Here is a 25,128-nt window from a genome sequence, read left to right on the forward strand (position 1 = left end):
CAATAAGCCCCAACAGGTGGGTGAAGTGTTGGAAAGCTCAGTAAACCTTGTACCCACACAGACCCACACTGTCTGAATCTCCCACTGAGTTCCTCCTTTTCTGAGGTTTGAGAGTCTGTGGCGCAGCTGACTACACAGAGATCAGATGCAACAGGGATCCTCTCTCCACAGCTGGGACTATCGACCACATGAAGCATGTGGCTTCCTCTGTTGACACCAGGCAAGCTGCGCGAGTCCGGGGAAGGAAGCTCCACTGCTGGTGTTGTTGTCAGGCAGTACACACTGGGGAAATGAAACAGCTCGTGATGTTCAGCAGTGAAGTATCACTGAATTTGTACTGTGAAGTGAATATCCCAGGTCAAAGTTCACCCAAGTTCAACTCAAAGCCACGCTGCCAGTTTTTTTTGCTATAGGAAGCAAACGTTATATTCGCCTTCTCGCTCACACAGGAAGTGATGTGTGCGACCATGCTCTATTGCTGCATTCACAGCAAATACGAAGCGATTTTTTTGTGCACATGCAAAGTCAATGTAAAGACAGGAAATTGGCCCGGTTACACCTACGTGAATGCATCAGCAGCAAAACGTTGCCTCCTAGTTCACTTCCAATCAGCACAAGCAGGAGAACAAAAAAATAAATACATTTGCTTCCTGTGACAAGCAAATCCACAGCATGGCTTCATGTGGAGTTCAACTTTGACCTGTGATATTCACTTTGCATTAGTGTATGTGCCCTCACTTACGCCGGGTGCCACTAACAGCATGAATACCGTCTGTAGGTTTTTCACTATATGCTTCAATGTGCTCATTATGTCACTGTCATCGTAATTATCGTTTGAATTCTTTCTGTCACCATTTAAATAGTGATCACCATCAACACCATCTGTCACGTCCTTAATGTGTTGATTAGAGGTACATTTTTATTGTCATTTGACACAATCTATTACAATAAAAGTGTTTTTTGTTACATTATTTTTTATATTAGACCAAAGATGTGTGGAGCTGCCAGCGTTTTTTGCTCTTTCTTCTTTTTTATCAGCATAATACTGACTCTATGAAAGAAATTCCAACCATTTAATCAACACATTGGCATTATCCACATCTCTGGTCGCCTGCTGACTATTTTTTCTGCAACACCCTTCTCAACACTTACAGATAATTGTTACAGCAGAAGCAGGTTTGTCAGAGATGCGTCGGCCTATCGTAGCTGGAGGTTCATTGGTCATTCTGAAGCTCTGGTAAGATAAGCTTAACATCCTTTTGTAAAGCAAGTATGTTAACAACTACGCTCTAAGTTATCCTACGTTCAACTCAATGCAAAGCCATGCTGTGGATTTCCTGCTCCACAGGAAGCAAATGTATTATCGCTTTCACTGATTTACCTACATGTTATCCTAAATATGAGCTAAAGGAGCACTTCAGTAACATAGTGTTACGCATTGGTAAAACATATGGGTCAAAATGAATAAACCAAACTTTTCCTGACATCAGGTTTATTTTCTCAGACTTAACAAATCTCCAAAAAACACTGTGCAGCTGTTATCATCAACCCAGTCCAGCCTGCAACGGACTTTGATGTGTAAAAATTGGCAAACTTACACTTTAAAAAACAAAATCGCACACCTCAGGTATATCTCTATTTTTATTTGTGTATATATACACATATAAAAAATAAGGACATATGTACAATGATAATAAATATCAACATGTTTGTACAAGTGAAATAAGTTACTTAACATAGTTTAAAAACAAACATAAAAGATCACTAACAGACCAGCAACAAATGGGGCAAAATTAAACCGGGCTGATAATAAAATAATACAAATAATAACGTGAGAAAACAGCAGAACTTAAAGCCTCATGTGAAAGAAATGTTATGAGCAAACAAATGAGTAAGAACTTAGGGAATGCACCTAAAGTGCATTATATAAGCATTCATTTTCAAGCCTAATGCCTGTTTTCATTTTCTTTTCGTTTTTGCAACATGTTAAATTAAAGTTAAAGCCTAATTGTAAATGGAGAATCTATTAAGACATTACTACCAGTGTAAAGAGCAATTTGGTTTTATCTTTCTGCCTCAGGGAAATTAATACTAAAGTGGGCTCAGTTAAGCACTGATCAGCATTTACTTATTTGGTTTTACAGGAGCTGACAAATTAAATAATGGGTAAGTTTTGGTATATCATTCAGCCTTTGATAAAAGTGAGGGCATCAAGAATCAGATCCAGCAGATCACTACTCACTGTACTGTAAACAGAAAAAAAAACAGGAAGTCAGTCAGCATCAAGCCATCATTGTGTTTTGCCTGAGGGGGAAATTTGCTGCTCAAATAAATGTGAAGAAAACATCGCGGAAATCAGCTCAGTGTAGCAAAGTGGACGGACTGCTGAGATTTAAATATCGATCAGGAATCAAATAAGATTAATTTAAGGTACTTCAACAAGAACAAAAGCAACTGCAGTCTACTTTGGCTTATTTCAAAAGGTGAACAGGCACAGAAAAAGTAAACAAGTTGAAATGCAGCCATGAATATTCCTGTACAACCCTTGAACCATTAAAATCAGACATATTTTAGTTGTGTTTTCTTTTCAAAGAGAGCATTAGTGTTCCACAATATTAGTGTCTGTAAAAGTCAGAAAAATGATCAGTCAAAATGATGCACTTGTACAAGGATGATCATATCAAAGATGTACAGTCCACTTGCAGAGGATCATGCAACGCAAGGATGGAGAGCTGATGGCTGAGTAGCTCCATGACATTGGGATCATGTTTGATATTCTACATCTTTCTCCATGATCTGTACACAGTGGGACAAAACAGAGTAGTTCTGTCCTCTCCTTCCGTCTTGCTGTGCTCCTCTGGTCCAAACAGACACGTCCCAAAAAACACATTAGCCACCCCTGATGGAAACAGGACAGAAAGAAGACACACAATTATGTGAAGTTAATAACAGCTCGGCTCAATATGACTTTTTCACTTTCAAATGCAGTTTGGGCTGTATTTCAATCTTTTTATTGAAATTACATCAGAAACTAGGTTGTAATTTTTTAGGACATGATTATATTACCGTTTGTGAATTGGTGTGGTGCCTCATTCTAACACATCATTATACCTTGATTAATTGCAGATTAATAGAAATTATGCAAAAATATGTATTTCAGCAGCCGTGAAACTAATGTCTGCTATTTTTGAGTTTTAGATCGGTACAAAAAGTTCCAGTATCCTGTCTGAATCTTTCAAGAATAAAATTGTAATTAAACAGAGGTTTCAGTCAGGCAAAGGTCTTGCCGTGGTCGACCCATTTTGATCTTCGGCAGATTGAAATATTCTCTTTTTGATAAAATGTTCTGGCTGGGAGCTTCAGGCAGCGTGCCGACCCTTTTCTTATCTCTTGCCAGCCATGAATGATTTTCTGATGCACCCGTCCCTCAAAACTTTAATAAAAGAGCACACAAGGAGAACGTTAGAAGGGAAGGAGACCGGTCATATAGGGCAGAACATGTGCTATAAAAAGAGTTGAAGTTTACATCCATGCTAGGAAGTGTGAGAGACCGTACTGGAGCAAAGTGGTGCTTTGTGTTAAAAAGGATCATAAGCGTGCTCACTTAACCTCAGAAAGTATAAGGTTTATCACGTCACAATGTTACGCAAGGTTACATTAGCTAATTAGCTCTGAACATAAAGTACAGCTAAGGCTGATGGGAGGGTTGTGGGTTTTACAGGAATCTGCTCATAAAACAAGATAATGAAATGAATTTGACCTTGTGGTGTGGCTAAGGGAAAAGTCCCAGGATCATCAAGTTACAACAATTCATCCTGAGGCGACCATGAATGTCTCAAACACATTTTGTAGTAATCCATTAAAACGAGTCCAGTCGGGACCATCTGACCAAGAGCTGCACCACTAACAGGGCTAACATTATATATATAAACACATGCTAACGGTGGACGGAAATGCCTTCATCTTAATATATATACTGATCTGACATTCTTAAACCAGGCTACATGAACTTATTGTGTTTAGAGGCCAAATTATGTAACTGCACTGCTCTATGTTATCTATAAGACCAGTTTTCTTGCTAGTCTCATAACGCTTTAATGAGCAATGATAGTGGTAATCAACCAAATCATCAACCGATTATGACTTGTCTCATCATTTAAATAAAATTGACATTCTGGGGAGGAGGCTTATCCTCTTTCTTGCTGAGATTTAGATGAAAATATGCATTTGACTCTTGTGTCTTTTGTGTAGAACTGGAGCCAGAGATGGTTTGTTTAGTTTAGTTTAAAGACTGGAAACAGCGAAAACCTGGCTCTGTCTAAATTAGGGCAAATACCCACCAGAACCCCTGCAGCTCACTAATTAACACATGACGTCTTGTTTCTCTAAGCTGCACAAAACCTAAATGTAAAACAACGGTTTTCAGTGTGACATGAGATTATGTGCTGTATAATCTCTTGTCTTGGAGCAGTGACTGGAGTCTGTGAATTGCTGGTGATTTTACACGTTGGCTTTTAGTTGGATGAAACAAATAACGTGTTATTTATTCAGCTTTTTTACTTTTGGAAATAGGCTGCTTTATAAGTTTACAGGATGATAGATGGAGCTTCATATTCAATGGACAGGTATGACAGTTGTCTTGTTCTTCTCATCCATAGATTGTTTTATGAAGATGGATGACATGACGGCTCATGTCTTGATTGCCCCCTAGTGGGTGGCTGCAAAATGCATGCTATAGAAATTGAGTGAAACGTCACGACGAGACTGTCTTGAGACCAATGACGTCATCGGCACAATATGGCAGCATTCCTATACAGGATATTTTGCCTTTATTTCTGTAGTGGACATGTCGTCTATCTTTACATTCAGTCTTTGTTCTCGTGTCACTCTAAGCAAGTGAGCAAATAAGAATATTTTCCAACATGCTGTATTATTCCTTTCAGGGATATATTGAACAAAGCGAAAGCAAGATAAGCCTGATAAGTAAACCGAATAATTCTAAACAAAACACTGAGCAGCACTAAAACCAACAATTTCAATTGGAAATCGTTAAAGGTTAGGAGTCTGCCCAAATCTGTTTGCAAGAATTTAATTAGGTGGAACAATACCTGTCACTGGGAAATGGCTGCTTTCCGCCTGGAGCCAGTGTTTTCTCAGCACAGCAGCGTTCTGTCTGTTTGTCTGTCTGTCCATTCTTCCATTGACACTGTGTGAATCTGTTCTTTTTGTGTTGGTGTGTTTTACAGTGCTCTTCCTCTGTATGAGTCCACAGTGGCCCTGGGTCAGTCTCTGGGCATCGGTAAGAGGGGAGGGGTTCCATGAGGGGGGGCATCACAAACACACTGTAGTCCAGGATGATTGGCATTCATAGGACTTTGAATGTGTGTAAAATGTGTGTGTGTGTGTGTGTGTGTGTGTGGGAGGGGTAGTTTCCTTCTTGGCAGTGTAAATTACCACCCTCACCAAACACAGAAGATATAAAGCACTTATTGGGACATCCACAGCGGTCGCAACAGTGAGGGTTCAACTACATTCTCCATGCGTCATCTCTTCATGTCAACTTCAATTTGAAACTAAGTGCGCAATCATCGTTCCGCTGCTAAGAGCCGAATGCAAACAGTCTCTTCTTCTTTTTTAAGGAAAGTAAACGTCCACAACAGCCCAACCTAAACACATGTCAGTTGTACAGTGTGCAAATGTTATTTGGAGTGAACTCGTTGAATGCTGGACTTGAACGTGCAGTAGGGGGTCACCGTGCTTGCCCTCACATAGTCAATCACAGGGGAGGGGGGGCATCAGTCACTTGACAATCATCTGAACACTGCTGTAGTCCATAAGACATAGAAAAGGAACAAGTAAAGAACAACAAGAAATGTCTTCGTTCAAACCAACCATCACAACAAATGAAAGTGGAAGGGATCGAGCACTCCCTCCGTGGGTAAATACAATGCGGGAGAAAGCTCACAAATTGAGCAGAGAAAGTCGTAAGAGATTGTCTTTCATTCGAAAAAAAGCAACCTCAATGCGCCTTTCGGTACGCTTCTCTTAATTTTCCGTTTAATTCCCCCTCTCTTTGTCTCTCGCTCTCTCTCCTCTCCTCTCTGTCCCGTGCAGGACTCCCGCTGAAGGGACATGATTGTCGACTTGCTTCGAGATTAATTAGTCTTTTTATATACCGCTCTCACACTCATGGCTCACGAATACAAAAACGGAAAACGTGCTTCCCAGTTTATAAGTGCAGTAAGCTGAAACAGTCTCAAAGGAAAAAGAGGGAAAGAGAATCCGTTCAATGTTTCCAGTCAGTTGCGTTTCCTGTTCGTCAACTGGGGACTAGAAGCTTCACTTGGTCCGCTCAACGTAAAAAGAAATGTGCCCTTCAGGAAACACGTAACGCCATTTGTTTGATTTCCATTCCGGAGGGGCTCTCCTTTGCGTTCAGGCTTTTTACATACACAATTTACACAAGTGGTGATGCTGCCCAGAGCACAATAATTACAGGAGAGAGTGTTGGCGAACACGATGTATGAGTGCGTATAATTAACATGCTGTGTGCTCTAAAAGTCTACAGTGAACCAAACGGGCATCGGCGTAGCGAGAGAGAGAAAGAGAGCACGGGGAATTGACAGCTTGTCGATGAAAGAGAGAGAGAGAGCAGGCATCCTCACAGGGGAGGGAGGTAGGTTGGTTGTTTAGTTTTTCCAACTCAGGGAATGGAGACAGAGGAGGACGGGCGCCTAGACGGACGACTCCTCTGGGTTTGCGTCGGGCAGCACGCTCCTCTGTTGCAGGGTGCGTCTCAGCTCTTCCTTGAAAGGGCTGGAGTAGTCGTTCCCGCCCAAGCCGAGGCCTCCCAGTCCGCCGCCCCCAGCGCCAGCTCCGCTAGCCCTCTCCTCCCCTGCTGTGCTCAGGTTGAGGCGGATGTAGCCATTGCTACCAGAGCCTCGGATATTGGTCAGGCTGAGACGGCTGGGGGAGTGAATGGGCTGGCCGGGAATGGCGCTGGGCGACGCCGTACTGCTGACACTGTTGGGCGCCAGGGCGTGACCGGGAACGATCTTCAGTGAGCCGTCCGAGTAGTAGTAGTTGGCGCCGGTTTCCCAAAAGCGGTCCTCGTCGCTGGGCATCTTGCTCGGCACGAAGGTGGGTGGCTCCTTGGGCAGAGTGATGGGATACACCAGGGTACTCTCAAGAGGCTTCATGTCGGCTCCTTTCCCCAACGCCAGCTTCAGCCTCCTACGCAGGTAAAGGGCTGCTACCAGGAGCAGCAGGCACGCCACTCCGAGCGTTATCACCAGCACCCAGAACAGCCCCATGCTGCTGTCTGGAGCCCGCGCCTCCATGAAGACCGGAGCACTGGCGACGACAGCCACCTGGTAGCGCTCGGTCTGAAACTTGACTCCCTGCTCCTCGGAGTAGCAGATGTAGCGGCCGGCTTGCATCTGGCCCGCCTCGGGGATGACCAGGGCTTTGAGGGTCCGGTCAAAGCGTGGCCCTCCAGCCTCTGGGTCTCCCAGCTGCAGCTCACGGTCGTTGAGAACCCAGAAGGGCTGAGCCAGGTTGGAGACCAGCTGGCAAGGCAGCACCATGTCAGAGCCCACCACCACGGTTACGTTCCTCAGACGGGAGTGTTCTGCAGGAGCACAGGAGAAGTGCGTGTTTAGTCATCATACCTCCAAATCATATTCTACAGCAGCAAGCTCTCTTCTGATTAATTCAACTCTTTCAGCTCAATTCAAATATATTCCCTATATATTTCTTTGCTACCAAATTGCATTCAGCACTGACAGCCAATTCCCACAAGGGGCCACTACTGAGATGTGGCCCCATACTCACCGGGGCTGGGGATGGAGACAGGCTTATCGAACTTGGTTTTTCCCCGGGTGAACCTTTCCAGCAAGAGGTCCTGTGACAGGGAGGAGGGGGAGCTGGAGAGGAAACAGCAGAGAGCAGAGCGGAACATTAATAATGGACCTCAGGGACGTTTCCATCCTGAGTGCTACAGCCAGGACCGCACCAATATATATGTATGTGTGTCGAGCTCATACTCGAAACTCAAAATAACCTCAATTTATAGAAAACACTTCAAACCAAATCCTAAAGAAGATAATTTCCAAATTGTAGGAACAGATAACCTTTGAATGTACTTAGTGAGACTGATACATCAGCCTTTTAAACTGGGCATACACAGTGTGACTTTAGAAATTATGTTAAATTCCACCTCCCACTGTACATTGCTCCTCTATTTTTTGCCGAAGAACAAAAAGAAGACGTCAAAGTTTGTTTGCTATCGGTGCTAACAATTTTTCATAGGGGTGAGGATTTTCTTTTGAAAGTCTGCTATCAGTAAGGAGCTGCTTATATGCATTCAATAAAAACATACAGGCATCAACATCAAGAGGACACATTCTGAAAGCTCTACTGGTTTGAATCTATATTTCTTGGTATGAATGGATGCACATGGCTCTCACCTGCGATGGAGGTCGATGCGGACGCAGGCCCGACCCTCACTGTCCCAGGCGCAGTAAGGATCCCGGGCCAGAAGACAGTCCGGCTGTGACTGATAGCGGCTGCAGTTGGCCAAGGGCAGCTGGAGAACTTCAGACCGGGAGCCGATATACAAGTACTTCTACAGAGAAACCGAGAGAGAAGAAGATGTGAGAGGAAGGAAGACAAAGAACAGATCCAGCCATCCGTAAAACAGAAACCAGAGAGAGATGAATAAAAAGGACAAGAGGAAAGATAAACAGAGAGGAAGAGAGGGAGAGTGACTCAGTTCAGGGTTAGAGGAGATAATGGGATAATGACTCTCAATTACAATAACATTCACTCCCTCGACCCTCTTCCAATCCAATCTGGCCTGCGCTCTTTTTTCCGCAAAAGCTGTTATAAAATGTCTGGTCGCGGCTAAGCCAGCATTAATGAGATAAGCAGTAGGCTTACGGGCGGAGCACACCCCATCAAAACGGCATCGATCTGCAGACATGCCGTTGTGGAGCCAGGGGGACGCGGCCGGAATCAACGCTCAGCCTTCCGTTGACAGGGCCGGGAGTTTGAGAAAACAACGGGGGCAGAGGTTCAATTCCCCAACGGTGGTGAAGGATTGTAATTACCGTTATTGTGAGGAGAGTTTTGGATTCATGGGGCGAGGTAACACTTGATCTGAAAAAGGGCAGTGTTGATAAAAAACATCTGCCGAGTGCCACAGGGCCTAGCCGTGATTGTAAGTGTCTGCCGAAAAGGTCATTAACAGATCAACACGGACATAGCTCGGCTGATATCACAGAATACCAATGAACGAGTGATGCAACATAAATGTGAGCTGCTTTGAGGAATTTGGTCAAATGAAGACGAGAACCACATGTACTGGTCCGTCAGGAGAAACCAAAACACGGAAGGAACGGTGCAAACTTTTCATGTGACACATCCTTATGTGCAAATATTAAGCACATCAGCTCATTTTTAACAGTGAATGCTGACATGATGTCCTCACGCTCAGAATGTAAACTAAAAAAAACACAAATTATTACACAATTACTCCTCATGAAAAATATAAAAATGTTGCCGTAACATACCGGACAAACATAAAAACCTTTGGCATTTTAAGGATGCTTGATTTATCAGGCTTGTGTGGACTTGCTCCTCCTCCTTTAAATGATCTTTATTTTTTATTTTTTTTGCTCCTCCTCCTTTAAATGATCTTTATTTTTTTTATTTTTTTTGAACAATGTTTTTTTTATTAATTTCCAATAAGAACCTACAAAACACATTGACACATACCACACAAGTTGCACAATGAAATGCAGGCGATTTTCACTGCATACACATACATACAAAAAAAATAAAAATAATAATAAATAAATAAAGATAAACACACGCAAACAAACATACATACCTACCTAAAATAATAACAATAATAAATAAAATAAAATAAAAATGTCACACTCGATATCCCTACAGATAGATATGATCTACCGTTGCCTGAGAAAGTCCATTAAGGGTGCCCCCACCTCTTCAAATTCCTGTGCTTTACCCCTGATTACATAGGTTAGCTTTTCTAATAAATGATCTTTATTAAAAAATTACTAACCCTCCCTGGAATGTCTTTTAGACACTCTCAGTGTGGCAAATACCTCATATAAAATATCATATATCATATAAAAAAATTTAAAAACATGCCCCCAGTCAGTTATTGTAATGCAGAGTTTCTAGTAGCGATTTAAAGTATCCTAGCCCAATTCAAGCTTACCCTGCTAACACTATCAAAAGATAATGTCCTTGACTTCAAAGTGCCCCCCCCCCCAGGGAAGACATTATACTGCTGTTTTCATGAGTCCTACTGGTACGTTCATCTCAGAGTCTGACAATGACTGCGAGACATACTCTCCGTGCTTCCTTACCTTGGAGTGGGAGATGGTCAGGCTGTCCACCGGCTGTCCCGTCTCAAACAGCTGGATCTCCTCGATCACATGGGCCTCGGAGCCGATGATCAGCACTCTCTGCAGCCAGCCCTCCGCTGCAGCACGGAGACAGGGGGGGGGGGGAGAAGAGTCAGCTCACATCTGGTGTGCTCAATCAAACTCTCAGTTCATTTTCACTTCAGTGTAATGGACGTTCCCCATCCCTTCAGGGCAATTTCTCATGACATGCATAAATATATGTATTTTCAAACTAATAGTTCTAAAACTGAGATGAATCCAACTACAAACCATTCGCAAAAAACACACACCTGACAGCTGAGCAGCTCATTTAAACAAATACCATTTATATGATATCAAAAACTATGCACACACACAAAATTCATTTGAATAATAAAGACATTCTGCAATTAACACACACACACACACACACACACACACACACACACACACACACACACACACACACACACACTCACACACACACGCACACACGCACACACGCACGCACGCACGCACGCACACACGCACACACGCACACACGCACACACGCACACACACACACACACACACACACACACACACACACACACACACACACACACACACTCACACACACACACACACACGCACACACGCACACACGCACACACACACACACACACAGCCCACCAGTCGATTTGAATATTCAAGATGTGTAAACAAACATCTGTGAGTGCACAGGATTTTTACCTAAATATTGATGATTTACTAAAATATTCAGCAACTCACACCTGTGAGTGCCGAGCAGCTCATATACATATTCATGATGATATATTATGATACACAAACACACACCTCTGATGCTGTGACAACTTGTTTAAATATTTAAGAATAAACTCATCGTGCGCTGCTAACAAACACTTTCTTTAGCTGCATCTCGTAAACTCCAGCGACTGCCCAAAGCCCACGTGCCTTCCAACGCTCAATCATGTTAATGCAGTGCTAAAGGTTTAATCCTTTTCTTCTACTTGTCACAATAGGATAATTGTCAGTCAAGCCAAGATCATTAATATTAATAATATAATAATAACTTTATTTATATGGTACTGTTACAAGGTGCTTGACATGGTTGAAAAGGTTTTACAATATTTCCTCACTTAGGCAAATGAGATTAGGGAATCCAAACATTAGATTACAGTATTAAAACATTAGCAATCAAATAATAAAACAGACAGAGTATGTAGGATATAAAATGATGTACTGGGATCCCTAAAATGATTTTTTTGTTAAAATAATAAAATATTATGTTGTGTCCCCTGTCTGCTGGTTTGTTTGTTTGTTGGTTGTGTATTTTGTTAGTCAGCAGGATTATGCAAAAACTACTGAGCCGATTTCCACAAATCTTGGCAGAAGGATGAGACACAGGTTAGATGTTTGTTTTTTTCAGCATTTCCCAGAAAACATTTATAGATCTTGACAATTTTCTGCTATACATATTTAGGGAACTTATATCTATGAGTGTCTGCAATTCTGCAGCTTGATTCAATTGAAGAGTACTGTTTGGCATGGTGGAGGTATGGGCTCTACTGAGAGCCACTCTGGTTTAAGGAGTGATTTAAAAGATGTCACAAGCTTCAGGTCCTGGGGCAGAGAGTTCCAGAGCTGAGGGGCTGAAACAGCCTGGTCACCTTTAGTCCTGAGCTGGGACTCAGGAACAGCCAGCAGAGCTTTGCCCGAGTATCTGAAGCTGCACTCTGGGGCACAGGGGAGCAGTAATTCAGCGATATAACTGGGGGCTGAACCATGGAGTGTTTTATAGGTGATCAGTACGATCCATGGTGGGCAGTGAGGAGCGACTAAGACAGATCTTGTCTTGTTGTGTTTGTTAACAACCGAGCAGCTGGTTTAGAGATCTTTAGGTGCTCCAGTAAATCATGACAGACAGACAGTGAGTAGGCAGCAACGAAGTGGAATACAGAGAGAGAGAGAGAGAGACAGAGAGAGAGAGAGAGCATGGACAGCCACTGTCAGACTGGTTGTTATAATCCAAATAATAGTAGTGATACTTATAGATGCAAGGATCATTAATAAGCACGAGTTGGTAGTAGTAGTTAGCTAATAGTAAACGGGAACAAAAGTCTTTATGTACTTTATTGTGTACTTATAAACTGTGATGATTTTCTTCTATGTCTTTGTGTTGTTTTATATAGAAAGTGTTCTCAGCAAATGTAAGTTTCTCTTTGTGACTTCACGGAGCTACTGTCATCAAATTGTCTGCAACTTTCATCAGCTTCAATTTGTCAAACTCTTCACACCAGCCGCACTGAAATGTCATGCCACCCTGAAACCGAACATGATGGAAAATGAGGTAAAAAAACAACTTTCTGCTGCCAGAACTTGCAGCTGCATTTGCGAGTGAGTCCAGCTCAGCAAAGAACAATTTAAAGGTGAATTTAAGAGTGGAGACGCTGTGAGAGGCCTTTTAGCACCTCGGGTAAAGGTAACATTATCAAAGACATTTGGAGGGTTTTTTTCAAAGGGTGTGTATGGGGAGCTGCAGGAGAAGGAAGATGAGATCCTGGGTGTCTTTCATTCAGGGCATTGTGAACAGGTTTCGCTCCCCCTGTGATGAAAGGCGTTTCAGCCACAGCTGTCGGGGTGACCTTGATCTGTCACGTGACTCATGCTTTTCCCGTGTGGTACTCTCCATTAAGAGACTGTCACAGATAATACCAGCGTGGACCCTGTAGCCACCAGGAGGCTTAAGAGGAGGAAACGCACACATCACACTGCATAGCAAGCAGCAGACGTATCATCACGCTCGCCTCTCGCTGTGTCATTTAATCCCTCAATCCAGGTTTTTCTCCTGGTTTTTCCAGATCCTGTTTTTTCTGAAAAGCCGTCTCCACCGGCGCCTCCACTCGTTCTTTTTTCACATCAGCTGTCACTACGCTGCAGCTAATAGCTAATCAAGCCCACAGCCCAATTGGCACCATGAGCGCACGTCTGCCAGGGGCCCTGTTGAGTTTGTGCTGTGAAGCACGACAAGTGGGGACGACTGCCCTTGGCTCAGACTGTGTGAGTGTGCAAATCTGTGTATGTATGTGTGCGTATCAATTTGTGTGTGTGGTAGCCTTGTGTGTGTGTGTTGGTGTGTTCGGGTTGGCCGCCCTGCTTGCCAGCAGAGAAGCCATGAGTCCGCTGTTGTCACACTGTGAGTTGCCAGAGTCACCCTGATGCTGCAGTGGTCTGAATGGTAATTAGCTGAATCTCTCCATTCACGAGACTGGGCTACATTCAAATTCCCTGGAGTCCACTGTCAGATCTGTGTGATTCAACATTCAGATTTCCGGGAGGACCTGCTGATTTCAGGTCCATGCCAGAACAGGAAACCTGCAGAAGGGCCCGGAGGCCACTGATCAGAGTTAATAATTAAGTCGTGCAGACGTGGATGTTTCCTTTGATGCGTGAAGATGGATCTCACACGTGCAAATCAAGCCGTTAATTGAAACCCATCTGAAGTGTGGCCAGATGGCGGGTTGTTTGTGTCACCATTCCTAATGCCAGTACCTGTCCCCGTCTGCTGCCGTGGACGGCTCCCTCTCATCCCTACAACACATGCAGTCTGTAGCTCCCCCCTCCCACCACTGCACCCCCCACACAATAAGGGAATAGGGAAATAGGGAGAGAGACTTAGAACGTAGCTAAATCTTATTTCCTAATTCCACATTGACAATTAAAAACATTTTAGATTGGGACATTATTATGTTATATATTGTAAGGAGCTTCTCACAAACATGTGTGTGTGTGTACAGTTAATGTATGTATATACTGGATTCTTTAATAAAATTAAAATATTTTTTATTTTATTCTATTGTATTGTATTTTATTGTATTCAAATATACCGGCTGCTATGACGACTTAATTTCCCTTCGGGGATGAATAAAGTAATCTATCTATCTATATATCTATCTATCTATCTATCTATCTATCTATCTATCTATCTATCTATCTATCTATCTATCTATCTATCTATCTATCTATCTATCTATCTATCTATCTATCTATCTATCTATCTATCTATCTATCTATCTATCTATCTATCTATCTATCCATCCATCCATCCATCCATCCATCCATCCATCCATCCATCCATCCATCCATCCATCCATCCATCCATCCATCCATCCATCCATCCATCCATCCATCCATCCATCCATCCATCCATCCATCCATCCATCCATCCATCCATCCATCCATCCATCCATCCATCCATCCATCTATCTATCTACAGCTGTAGGCTGGAGAGAGTGGGATTCTCTTGGCCAGCTTTGTAAAATAAAGAGGCTTTGTCTGAAACAACTTTATAAGGGCTAAATTATCTGGAGAGCATTTCTGTATACTTGGCTCTGTTCTAACTCTGTAAACACATTATGATATTTTTATATTAGCACTGAAATGTCAGTGTGTTCATGGGCTGAAGAGGAGGTGACATCGCTGACCTCCAGTTCTGAAGATTCCACGCATCACCCGCCAACACAAAATTTTAAGGTCAGAAAAGAGCACGAAACTTTAAGTTTTAACTAAAAAGCTCGGAAAAATATGAACTAACATAGATGAGGAGGTTGTAGGTGAAAATACGAATAAGTGTGAAGAATTGATGGAGGCGCAGAACCTTGATCAATAGCCTATATAAACAAAAAAAACTTAAGTTTGTTGGGTTTTCGACCAATAATGGAATCCCCGGTGTTATTTGTACCTGTGCCAATGAAGAGCATGTTGTACGCCCGCTGGTCCAGGGCGTTGACCCGATCCACCGCCAGCCTGGTGAAGTTGACGCCCTTGGCGAGCAGCAGGGGGCGCGCCAGAGCTTTGTCCTCCATCAGTGGGTGCTTCTTGGCAAAGTTGAGCGTGGCGTCGGGCAGCTGCAGCGAGCTGTTGTAGCCGCTCTCCCTGTCGGAGTTGGTTACACACTGCAGCACAGACAGAGCAGGACGGAGAGACAGGGGAGGGGAATGGAGCGAGGAGAGAAAGAACGGAGGGACAGGACGAAAAGGAAGAGTGAGAGGGGGCCAAGGAGGAGAAAGAGGAGGAAACTTCTTAGCTGCAGCTGGCGTAGGCTGGCATGATTAGCTGGCTGAGCTGTGACTGCCCCCCCCCACCTCTCCATCTTTCTTTGCTCTTGCTCTCACCTCCGCCCGCCCCTTCCTCTGCCTCCTTCCCTTTCGTCCTGGATCATTACATCCTCAGCTTTTTATGTCATTCCAGCTTATGCTGTTTTTCACTTCCATAGCCATGCCACCCATACCACCCTCTGCTCTCTTTTATCTCGCTTCTATCCTTTTCCTGCCCACTCATCCCTGCTTTTATGATGCAGTTGTAGATCAAAAAGCAGATGCACCAAATCATTACATAAAACGGCCTTTTTTCGAGAGCTTATAATCATCATCCTATTTTCTTGCTTCCTGAAGTTGTCTGAAAAATACATGCATGTGCTATTAGAGCGTTCCCAGTTTCTTACCGATCCCGGCCGTGGGGAAGGGACAGCCCCGGTGTAGCGTCCCCACCTCTGAGATGACTCCCTGTACTCCTTGTAGGATCCTTCAAACACCTTCTTCACATCACCGACCTGGTACTGGCACACGGCCGACACATCTACGTCTCCCCTGGAACACGGCAGCAAGGCGGAGAATTAGTGCACGGGCCGTAAAAAAACTGTGAGACAGATTAGCTTTGGCTTCCCTGTGGAAAATGTGACTTTCAATAGCAGGAGGACAAAGGGCAAAAACCGGAAGACTGGTTCTTCCATATTAGTTGCAGGTCAAACCCACGGAAAAGGATCATGTTTTTGAAACACTTTTAGGAATCACAGTGCAGTAAATTAAAATGAACCTCTGAAGCCTGAACTGGCCACTACTGAGCAAGCGGAAATGATTAAATGTGTTGACATCTCCTCTCTTTCTGCAGCGCTGTTCAAACTGTACTCATGTGATACACCTCCTTCATAGGCCAGTGAAATCAATCAGCAGGTGCTATGATTCATGAAACACGTTCTATTCAATGGTAAGGTTAAGGGTTATGGGATCTCTTCCAACCCAATTTCAGAACCCGAAATTGGGTATTGACACTAGGGTTGCAAAGGGGCGGAAGGTTTCCAGTAAATTTCCGGAAACTTTCCGGAAACTTTCCATGCGAAGTTAAGTTCGGGAATTTGGGGAATTTTGAAAATAATATCAATGATATTACTGGGGAAAAACATATTAACATGCTGATTGAGGATTGTTCATCTGTTCATCTAGCCTATTTCCATTCATTTATCCATCAATTATAAAATATTTTTATAGACGATTCCAATTGTTTGGCTAACTATTTATATCTCTGGCATTGCATTAGTGTTTTTTTACAAACTTTTTTCTCATCTTATTCTACAGAACAATGCCACGTGCACTATCTTGTGATATGACATTTCACCCCATCCAATGTAGAAGGAAAGGCTGTGTACATTTGCAAATACTGTGCAAAGACCTATGTTAAGAATGACACAACGATGCAGAAGCATATAGTCAAGTGCCCAAAGTTTCCTCAGGGCTCAAATCAGCCTATGACAAAACAAAATGTTTATATTTATGTCTGTATATGACAAGGTAAAACAGTTAGTATAAATTACCCACAACATTTCCAGTTTATTCCCATGAATTCCCGTTAATTCCCGTATATTCCCGTATATTCCCCTTAATTCCCATTGATTCCCATGGAAAGTTTCCAACTTTGAAAATTCCCCGGAATTTTGCAACCCTATTTGACAAATGACCCAGACTCATTGAATCATACTTGTAGGCCCCTCATCTTCATCTTACTCATACGTTTGATTTCCAGGCACATTTTCTGGAAGGAAAACATCTGCTTTTCACATAGCTCTCAAGCCGTTTTCTGACATGAATGACAATGTCCACACAAATGTGTCCGACCTTTCTCTGGAGTTTGCCTTTCTCATATGAACAACGCAGGAGGAGATTCTCTGCTCAGATAAGTTCACAACAACACAGACATCTCCCTCTAGGTGAGGGATGGTGCAGCAGGCAGGAGCAAGGATGTCATGTAATAATTCTGCTGCGGAAATCATATGCTTTTGTTTAAATCACATGGACACTGGATTTGTTCCTTATCACTAACCGCTCTTTTGACATCTTTTTCGGTGTATTTTTTACGCGTGTGGCAGTGCTTTTTATTTGTTTTCATTCTTTTTTCTGCGTCTCGCCCACATACTCGCAGTTAATCCTCCAGTGGATCTCCTGCTGTCTCACGTGGGCTCATAAGGAGATTCTCAGAAATGTTTACTGCGGAGCTGGTTGGGAAAACCTCTCACTTGGACATTTGCCTTCTCATATATAGCCCTTTAGAGAATATGTCAGGAGAAGATATGGATATCAGTGCATATCTGAAAGCAGCTTAAGTGACTCACATGTCGACATAAACTTATATTTAATCAAAGCTTTATGCCCTAAAACAAGCTTTATAAATTCTGTGCCAGTCCCACTAGTCCCACTGGTCCCACAGTTCCAGTCTTATTGCAGGTTTTGCCTGGGACATTCGTTGAGCTCAGACATTTTACCAGTGCTGCTGTAAAAAGTCATTTTTTTGGGAACGCTGTCAACAGGAAAGAAGTTTGTGTTCATTAATTCATATAATGTGATTTGTCCAGTGAGGAAAGTGCTTTTGCAATCTGTCAGGTCCTGTTACTTAGCCGCAGAGCCATGGGTTTTAAAGGGTGAACGTCAAATCCAAAGGACAGCGCTGGTGTGTGTTAGCAAGTTAAAAAGCTCGCAGTTTCCCTCAGATTGCGACCCGGACTGCGAGTCATCATTTACATAATGTTCAATTATCTTAATGTTATCTCTATCAAAGCCAGAGGGCCTTAAAGAATCCCCCAGCGACTCATACAGAGAAAAAATGATTAGGCCTTCTTTCCCGGCGCAGCAGTATGGGAGCTCTGAATGAAGAAACAAAGCTTGAAGTTCAAAGCTGGTTCACTTTGTGATTTGATATCTTATTGAAGAACACAAAAGACTCACATCAAAGGGCATTGCCCGCAGGATGACGAGGGTAAGTCTCCGACTTTCCTTCGCTAGGAAACCTTGTGCCATTGTGCCTTCTTCTTTGTTGATAAGTAACTCATTAACACATTAATGTTATGCAGTGGTCCAACGATTGCCATTCATTATTCCAAATATAATGAGACGGCCCCCAACTATAACTAAGTTAGTGTCGTGAGCCCTTCTAATTACACCATTGTTGCTTGGTGTTTGTGTTATCATGCAATCCCTAAATATAGCCCTCAAAATGTCCTCCATCTTAAATTAAAAAAAAAGGTTATTTATGAGGTGTAATAACACATGACAGAATGTTGGAAAAGAAATTGCCGGGATGTGGATAAGGTGCAGAGGATCTTCAAACCATCTCCACCCTCTGTATCCTTCGGCCAGCCAGAGCTGCCAGACTGAAAACATCACAGAAAGCTGTGGCATAGACCCAGAAAGAGAGCGAAGAGAGCCGGCATAAGAGTAAAGCTAAGTCAGCTTGGACCCAAGGCTGTTCATTTAGACAGCCTACTTCTGGCTGACATCAGGTCGCAGGGAAATAAAATGGATGAGCTGGGACTCAGGCTCACTCCTCAACGGGAGATTGGGGACTGTTATGCCCACATCTTTGCAGAGACCTGGCTCCGTCCCAACAAACGAGATTGAGCTGTTGCACTCTATGGAGGCGGATGGAGGCCGACTTTGTGTTTGCATCGATGATGGACAGCGTTTAACTGATGTAGAGACTTCAATGTCAAGATGTTGACAGAGAATATTGCCTTTGTTGCTCCTGATGAAAATTCAGGTCGTCATTTGTTACATGAAGGGGATTTGTTGTTGTCAAATCACACAGGTACATCTGTATTTTCATTGTACAATCTATGTTCCATAGTTATAATTAAATTAATCTTGATTTGATTCATATTTTATTTGTGCACAATTACGTTTTGTTTGCTATGTTCAGTCCCACAAATACTCACGGAGTAATTCACTGTTGTTCAAAATAGTAAATGATTTGGGCTAATTTTACCAGCAATTTACAATGTTAAGTTTTACACAGCTTTGAATTTTCCCATGGGATTTTGTCAGCTTCCTACTGTGAATTTTTTTTTTGGAGCGATATTTGCCCTTCAGTTTAAAAAGAAATCTCATCCGACACACGACCATGGTTATAAATAGCAACAAATTCTCATACAAGTATGCAGGGCCAGTAGATGGTGATAAGGTTTTCAAGGAAGTCAGAGAAGAATGGTGTGGTTCAAGAAAAAGTTACTTAAAAAATTGTTTGTGTGTGAAAGAGAGTTTAACATAAAAGTTTGCTTTGCGAAATAGCCATACTACAGTGTTAAGGGTGCTAAACTCAATCAGGCAGACTCTAAAGTAAATGGGTTCACCATCAACTGGAACGAGATGTGCCAGAAAATGCCTAAAAAAAACTATAAAACACATTGAAGCACACTTGAGTTGTATCCACTCAAAATAACTCACAGTAATATCGTAATATTTTCATTAAGGGCCCAATTACACAGTAACTAGACTTCCTAATCGCACAAAGAGCATAATTGGAGCCATCATGTCTGACTCATGATTTTATTAAAATTCCGAATATCTGGCGTGTCGGCATGGTGATGTTGTGTCTTGCCCTGACAGCAGATTGCAGACATAGTAATGGACTCACATTTACCCGAGGTTACTGCAGGAGAGTCGCTGCTTCATGTCTGTGAGGGTGTCTTCTCTAACTCACCACTGTGCGTGGAAGATGCCGTAGAAGGTGGTTCCTCTCCAGTCCTGCCCCGGCAGCGTGAAGACGGCCCTCAGGTTGTTGAAGGAGACGTGACGCTCTGGGAGGGAGCACTCCAGACGGGCTTTCTGGAAGGTGGTCCACTTCTTCTGCAGGGTCCTGGTACCACCCAGATCCCCCTGAGAAAGGACACGTTAGATGTTATCAATAAAATGGAACAATTATGTAAGTTATGATTGTGTTTACAGATCCACCCATTGTACTGAGGAAAATCCTATTTGTAAGTGATTTTATATCGTGGTAACCAGATTAGCAGCCAGTCATGGCCCAGCATTCAGCTTACAGTGTGATGTGGAAACTTGAGACCTCAGGGTCACAGCAGTGAGAAGATACATTACAGTGAAGCAGGAGACATCTTGTCCAGCATTCAAGATTCAAGATTCAAGATTTTTATTGTCAAATGAACAGAGATAACATGAAGCAGTCACTGTCAATGAAATACTTGGGTCACAGGCTCTCTTTAAGCAATGCTCAGTAATTTCAACCTAAAAAAATAAAATAAAAATAGAAATAGTATAAAATAGAATAAAAGAGAATAAAATAGAATAACAATAAAATAGAATATCAAAAATTTAAAATAGAAAATAAAATCTATATATCTAAATATATATCTTTACAGATGAAGAGAAAAGAAAACTAGATGCACTAACTAGATGCAACGTTTCTTTGGAAGAACCATGTCAGGTACTTTATTAACTAAAGCATTGTCATTTCTTTTATGTTTTAAAATGTGTCTGTCTGGAGGGCATGATGGAAATCTTATGACTGCTCGAAGAAGGTTCAGGAGACACAGATGACCCCATATGGGGGAGAAGAGAGATGAGCAGTACGAGAGTAAACTTTGTGAAGCGACCCAGCTCCGTTATCTATGTCATACTTACACATTCAAGATTCAAGATTCAAGATTTTTTATTGTCAAATGAACAGAGATAACATGAAGCAGTCACTGTCAATGAAATACTTGGATCACAGGCTCTCTTTAAGCAATGCTCAGTAATTTCAACCTAAAAAAATAAAATAAAAATAGAAATAGTATAAAATAGAATAAAAGAGAATAAAATAGAATAACAAAAAAATAGAATATCAAAATTTAAAATAGAAAATAAAATATATATAGCTAAATATATATCTTTACAGATGTATGAATAACCCTACAAATGTAGGGTTATTCCTCATGGGGCTACATAACACCCATATACGTCTGATATATATATATCTATACTAAATCTGGTATTAACTAATGGTGATTGTAGATCCCAATTACCTCTGTCCCACTAAGAGAGACTTCATCATGAGACACGGACACGTTTGTTTTTGCTATCTACCTACAGGTACCTTCACAGTCATCCCAGAAACAGACAGTGAACTGTTGATAACAGTGAGAGACATGTGAGTGTGACCTGTGTGCAGATGTTCTCTGAAGAAGAGAGAGCTACATTAAAATAGAGCTACAGACAGAGTCAGAGTTCCACCTGACCTGTTTGGTCAGAACACTGTGACATGAAGTGCAACCAAAGTCATCACACATACGCTTCGGAGGCTCCAACGCTGCTTATTGATTTTGAAAGGGGTGATGTTATGCGCTGTGGCTCCATTGCATGGATTTGCTTCTGCTTTTTTGCGGTAGAAGTTGAAAAGAGCTCAACTTTTGAATCAATTTGAAGAGACCAGCCAATCAAATCATGTTAATGCAAATCGAGGTGCTATACCGACATCAAATGTTAAGATAAGCCTGGAGAGAGGAGGTAGAGTAGGCAGAGGAGGCAGAGGAGGAAGAGGAGGCAGAGGAGGCAGAGGCAGCACGGGAACCTGGCGGGTTTTGTTATTCAATCTGCATCTCTGGCATTTTAGAGTTTTCTATCCGAGATCAAGATGTTTTTCGCCGTCTTCTGCTTTAAATCTGGTATTTACATACTTTTTATCCTGATCGTCTTTTCACTTTTCTGCTCGGTTTCGCTGCTGCTGGTAATGTTGCATTTCATTAGCCTGACATTCACCTCATGTATGCCTCTGTACACACATTGTGTTCTTTGCATCTGAACAACAAACAAGTGTACATTTGTTCCACACGATTAGCCTGACTGAGTTATTGTCATGCTGGAAAAAGAGCATCTGGACCCTGAGATGCTGAAATGCAGCTTATTCTTTGGACTCAAAAGAAGCCCAGTCACCAGATTTTCTCTCATCACCCTCAGTGATTAAAGCCACACAAAAACAGGAATTATAAATGCAAATGCTCATATTACAGAAGTGAGAGATAGACATTGTGCAGCAATATCAGCAGGACGCCGTGTATTATTCATCGCCCCAGTCTCCAGTACAGATCATGTGCGAGCATCTGTTTCTAATTTGATCCAAAGAGCTTTATAGTTCATCACAGCAGCATGAAAGGGAACTTCCCATAAAACACTGCGTATATTGTACACTCAATTGCACACAACTCTGCAGACTGCTGACAATCTGTCTCTATTCTAGTCAGTTTAAAGGGTACTGACTGGGATTATATGGTCGTTAGTCACTGAAACATGACACCAAACTCTTGCTTGAGTCACCAAAAAAAGGTCACTGGAATCATACATAATAAAAAGAAAGTCTCTAAAGTCTCACTGACTGACTCCTCACGACCAGAAACACCTCGAATGTCTGGGCATGATCACAATGATATATTGAACCTAATCCATAGTCCTAACAAGGCCATTCATTAAGCAAGTTAATGTGTTAATTACCAAATAAATCTATGTCAATGCAATTGACTTCACATAATGCTGGTGTTAATGAAGCCATTTGTTTGTGTTTTATTGGGGAATTTGGGTAATCGTGGACACCTACGCTTCGGTCTGTTTATTTCCTGTTCCAACAAAATCTAGTCAACAAGACTTTTCTATAGGTTTAGCATGGACATCATGTGATGCCAGTCACTTGAAACTGTGTCATGTTCACCATGTTTTTAGCCTAAATGCCAGATGTGAACCTCCTCTGGAACCGTGTTCACACGTGGATCACAGGGGACATTTAGGCTACAAACACGGTGTAAATTATGCCGTTTGGAGTCAAATTTGAATGTCGTGCCATGACTCCTCTGAGTAGAACATCTGCATTCTTTCTCCTGGTGTGGTTAGAAAACATTTTAAGGATTACAGAAAGGTATAATATGTTGATGTAATGTGTAAACAAGATATTGGAATAAGAAGAAGTCCCAGATTACCCAAATTCTTTTATTTATTTTTAGTTTTAAGAGTTTCTTTAAAAAAGGAACTTTATTTTAATCTATCAGAGCATGTCTTACAGAAATTGTAAAGAAAGTAAGTTTCTACTGTTCTTTCTTTTTGGGCATTACCTTGGCCTGCATATGACATAGTGGATGAACAGAAGAAATGCAGTTCAATAACAATATGAAGTGTTCAGAAACATCTGTCCAAACAGCTGGAGGAAGCAGAAAACAGCTGATTTCAAGTGAAGCATTCATGAAACACAGTCAGCTCTCGTTTTGTGCAAACAGATCTATTCCTGCTTAATCTCAAATAGTCACTCGCAGATTGATTACTGCTTGAATTAGTTTGTACTTTTCGCTTGCTTCCCTCATCAATAAACTTCCACAGGTCCACTGCACTGAAAGTGAGGATAAGGTGTTTTTTTAAGGAGTTTCCTAATTGAATCTGCTCAGAGGTCAGTTGTGATTAGTGTGTGTTACCTTGCAGACTCGGGCCACCCTGGCCACATTGAGCTCCGTGTCGCAGTCCAGCTCCAACGCTCGCTCACTGAAGAAAAAGTAGATCTTGTCGTCGTCGCCCTCTTTGCTGCCGCTGCTCTCCCTCACCAGGGCTGAACCCACAAAGTCTGGCTCTGCACACACAAACACACACACAAACACAAACACACAAACACACACACAGAGAGAGAGAGAGAGAGAGAGAGGTCTCAGAGAATGTACAAACTAGTAAAGACATATGCAAGTCAGAGAAGGATAAATAGAAAGCTTCAGCCCGTAGGTGTATGTGGACTGATTCACACACCACACACACACACACACACACACACACACACACACACACACAAACACACACACACACACACACACGCACACATAAAGACACTCAAGTTTGACACCTCCATCTCATTCCCTGCCACCCACTCTCACCTCTCTGTCTCTTTTCTATTATCACTCTCTCCTTCGCCTCTTCCAGTGCTCCCTGTTCACAGTCCATTTTGTCCATCTCACTTTCTATCATGTCATCCCTTGCTCCTGTCTTTCTCAGATTCTCTCTTTATCTGGTCTTTATTAGGTTCAAAGGCAGATAAAGACTTTTTTGGAACTGAGGCAGCTGGAGGCGTGAATCATTTTTGTGCAAAGTTTATTACAAGGATACATTGTTTCCTTACGTGAGCTTTCATTTTGAGTTTAAAAACCTTTGAAACATCATTGGACACTACAACTCAAAAAACAGGCCGATTAAATGATTTTAAACTGGGCAGAAGTAGCTTAAATGAAAGCAAGGCTTGTTTAATTGTCGGTCTAGTTGTTATTAAAATATCTGCATCAGCCGGAATAAAAGACTTGCACATCAAACATGCAAACCTCAGCCTCGTCTGGGTTCTTCCTTCCTTCCTCTACATTCATTCTCCTCACCTCAATCTTTTCATTGCCGATGCTAACGCTCTTTCAACATCAATTTTCCTGCTGCAACTTCCACCAGCACACACACACACACACACATGCACACACGCACACACACACACACAGGCGCGCTCACACAAAAGATAACGATCCTTTGCTGACGCAGACCCCCATTTAATTTCCTGCAACTCAGTCTCTTGTTCTTTTACACGTTTATGGCACTTTTTAAAAAATGAA

At 42.3% G+C, this 25,128-nt stretch overlaps 1 protein-coding gene across 1 annotated transcript in view; it reads right to left on the bottom strand.

Annotated features, from left to right (window-relative positions):
- Window positions 1–1,735: 1,735 nt before the first annotated feature.
- sema4c (sema domain, immunoglobulin domain (Ig), transmembrane domain (TM) and short cytoplasmic domain, (semaphorin) 4C) overlaps window positions 1,736–25,128 on the bottom strand; it is a 48,333-nt gene continuing 24,940 nt past the window's right edge. Inside the window, exons 7-15 of the mRNA XM_061071592.1 lie at window positions 23,968–24,119; window positions 20,220–20,395; window positions 15,919–16,063; window positions 15,157–15,370; window positions 10,398–10,513; window positions 8,469–8,626; window positions 7,834–7,925; window positions 5,109–7,630; window positions 1,736–2,899 (exon numbers count right to left, since the gene is read on the bottom strand). Of these exons, the coding sequence (XP_060927575.1) occupies window positions 6,735–7,630; window positions 7,834–7,925; window positions 8,469–8,626; window positions 10,398–10,513; window positions 15,157–15,370; window positions 15,919–16,063; window positions 20,220–20,395; window positions 23,968–24,119 (1,949 nt within the window). The 3' untranslated portion in view covers window positions 1,736–2,899; window positions 5,109–6,734. The remainder of the gene's footprint in view (window positions 2,900–5,108; window positions 7,631–7,833; window positions 7,926–8,468; window positions 8,627–10,397; window positions 10,514–15,156; window positions 15,371–15,918; window positions 16,064–20,219; window positions 20,396–23,967; window positions 24,120–25,128) is intronic.

This window comes from Limanda limanda, chromosome 5 (genome assembly GCF_963576545.1).
Source record: "Limanda limanda chromosome 5, fLimLim1.1, whole genome shotgun sequence".
Lineage (NCBI taxonomy): Eukaryota > Metazoa > Chordata > Actinopteri > Pleuronectiformes > Pleuronectidae > Limanda > Limanda limanda.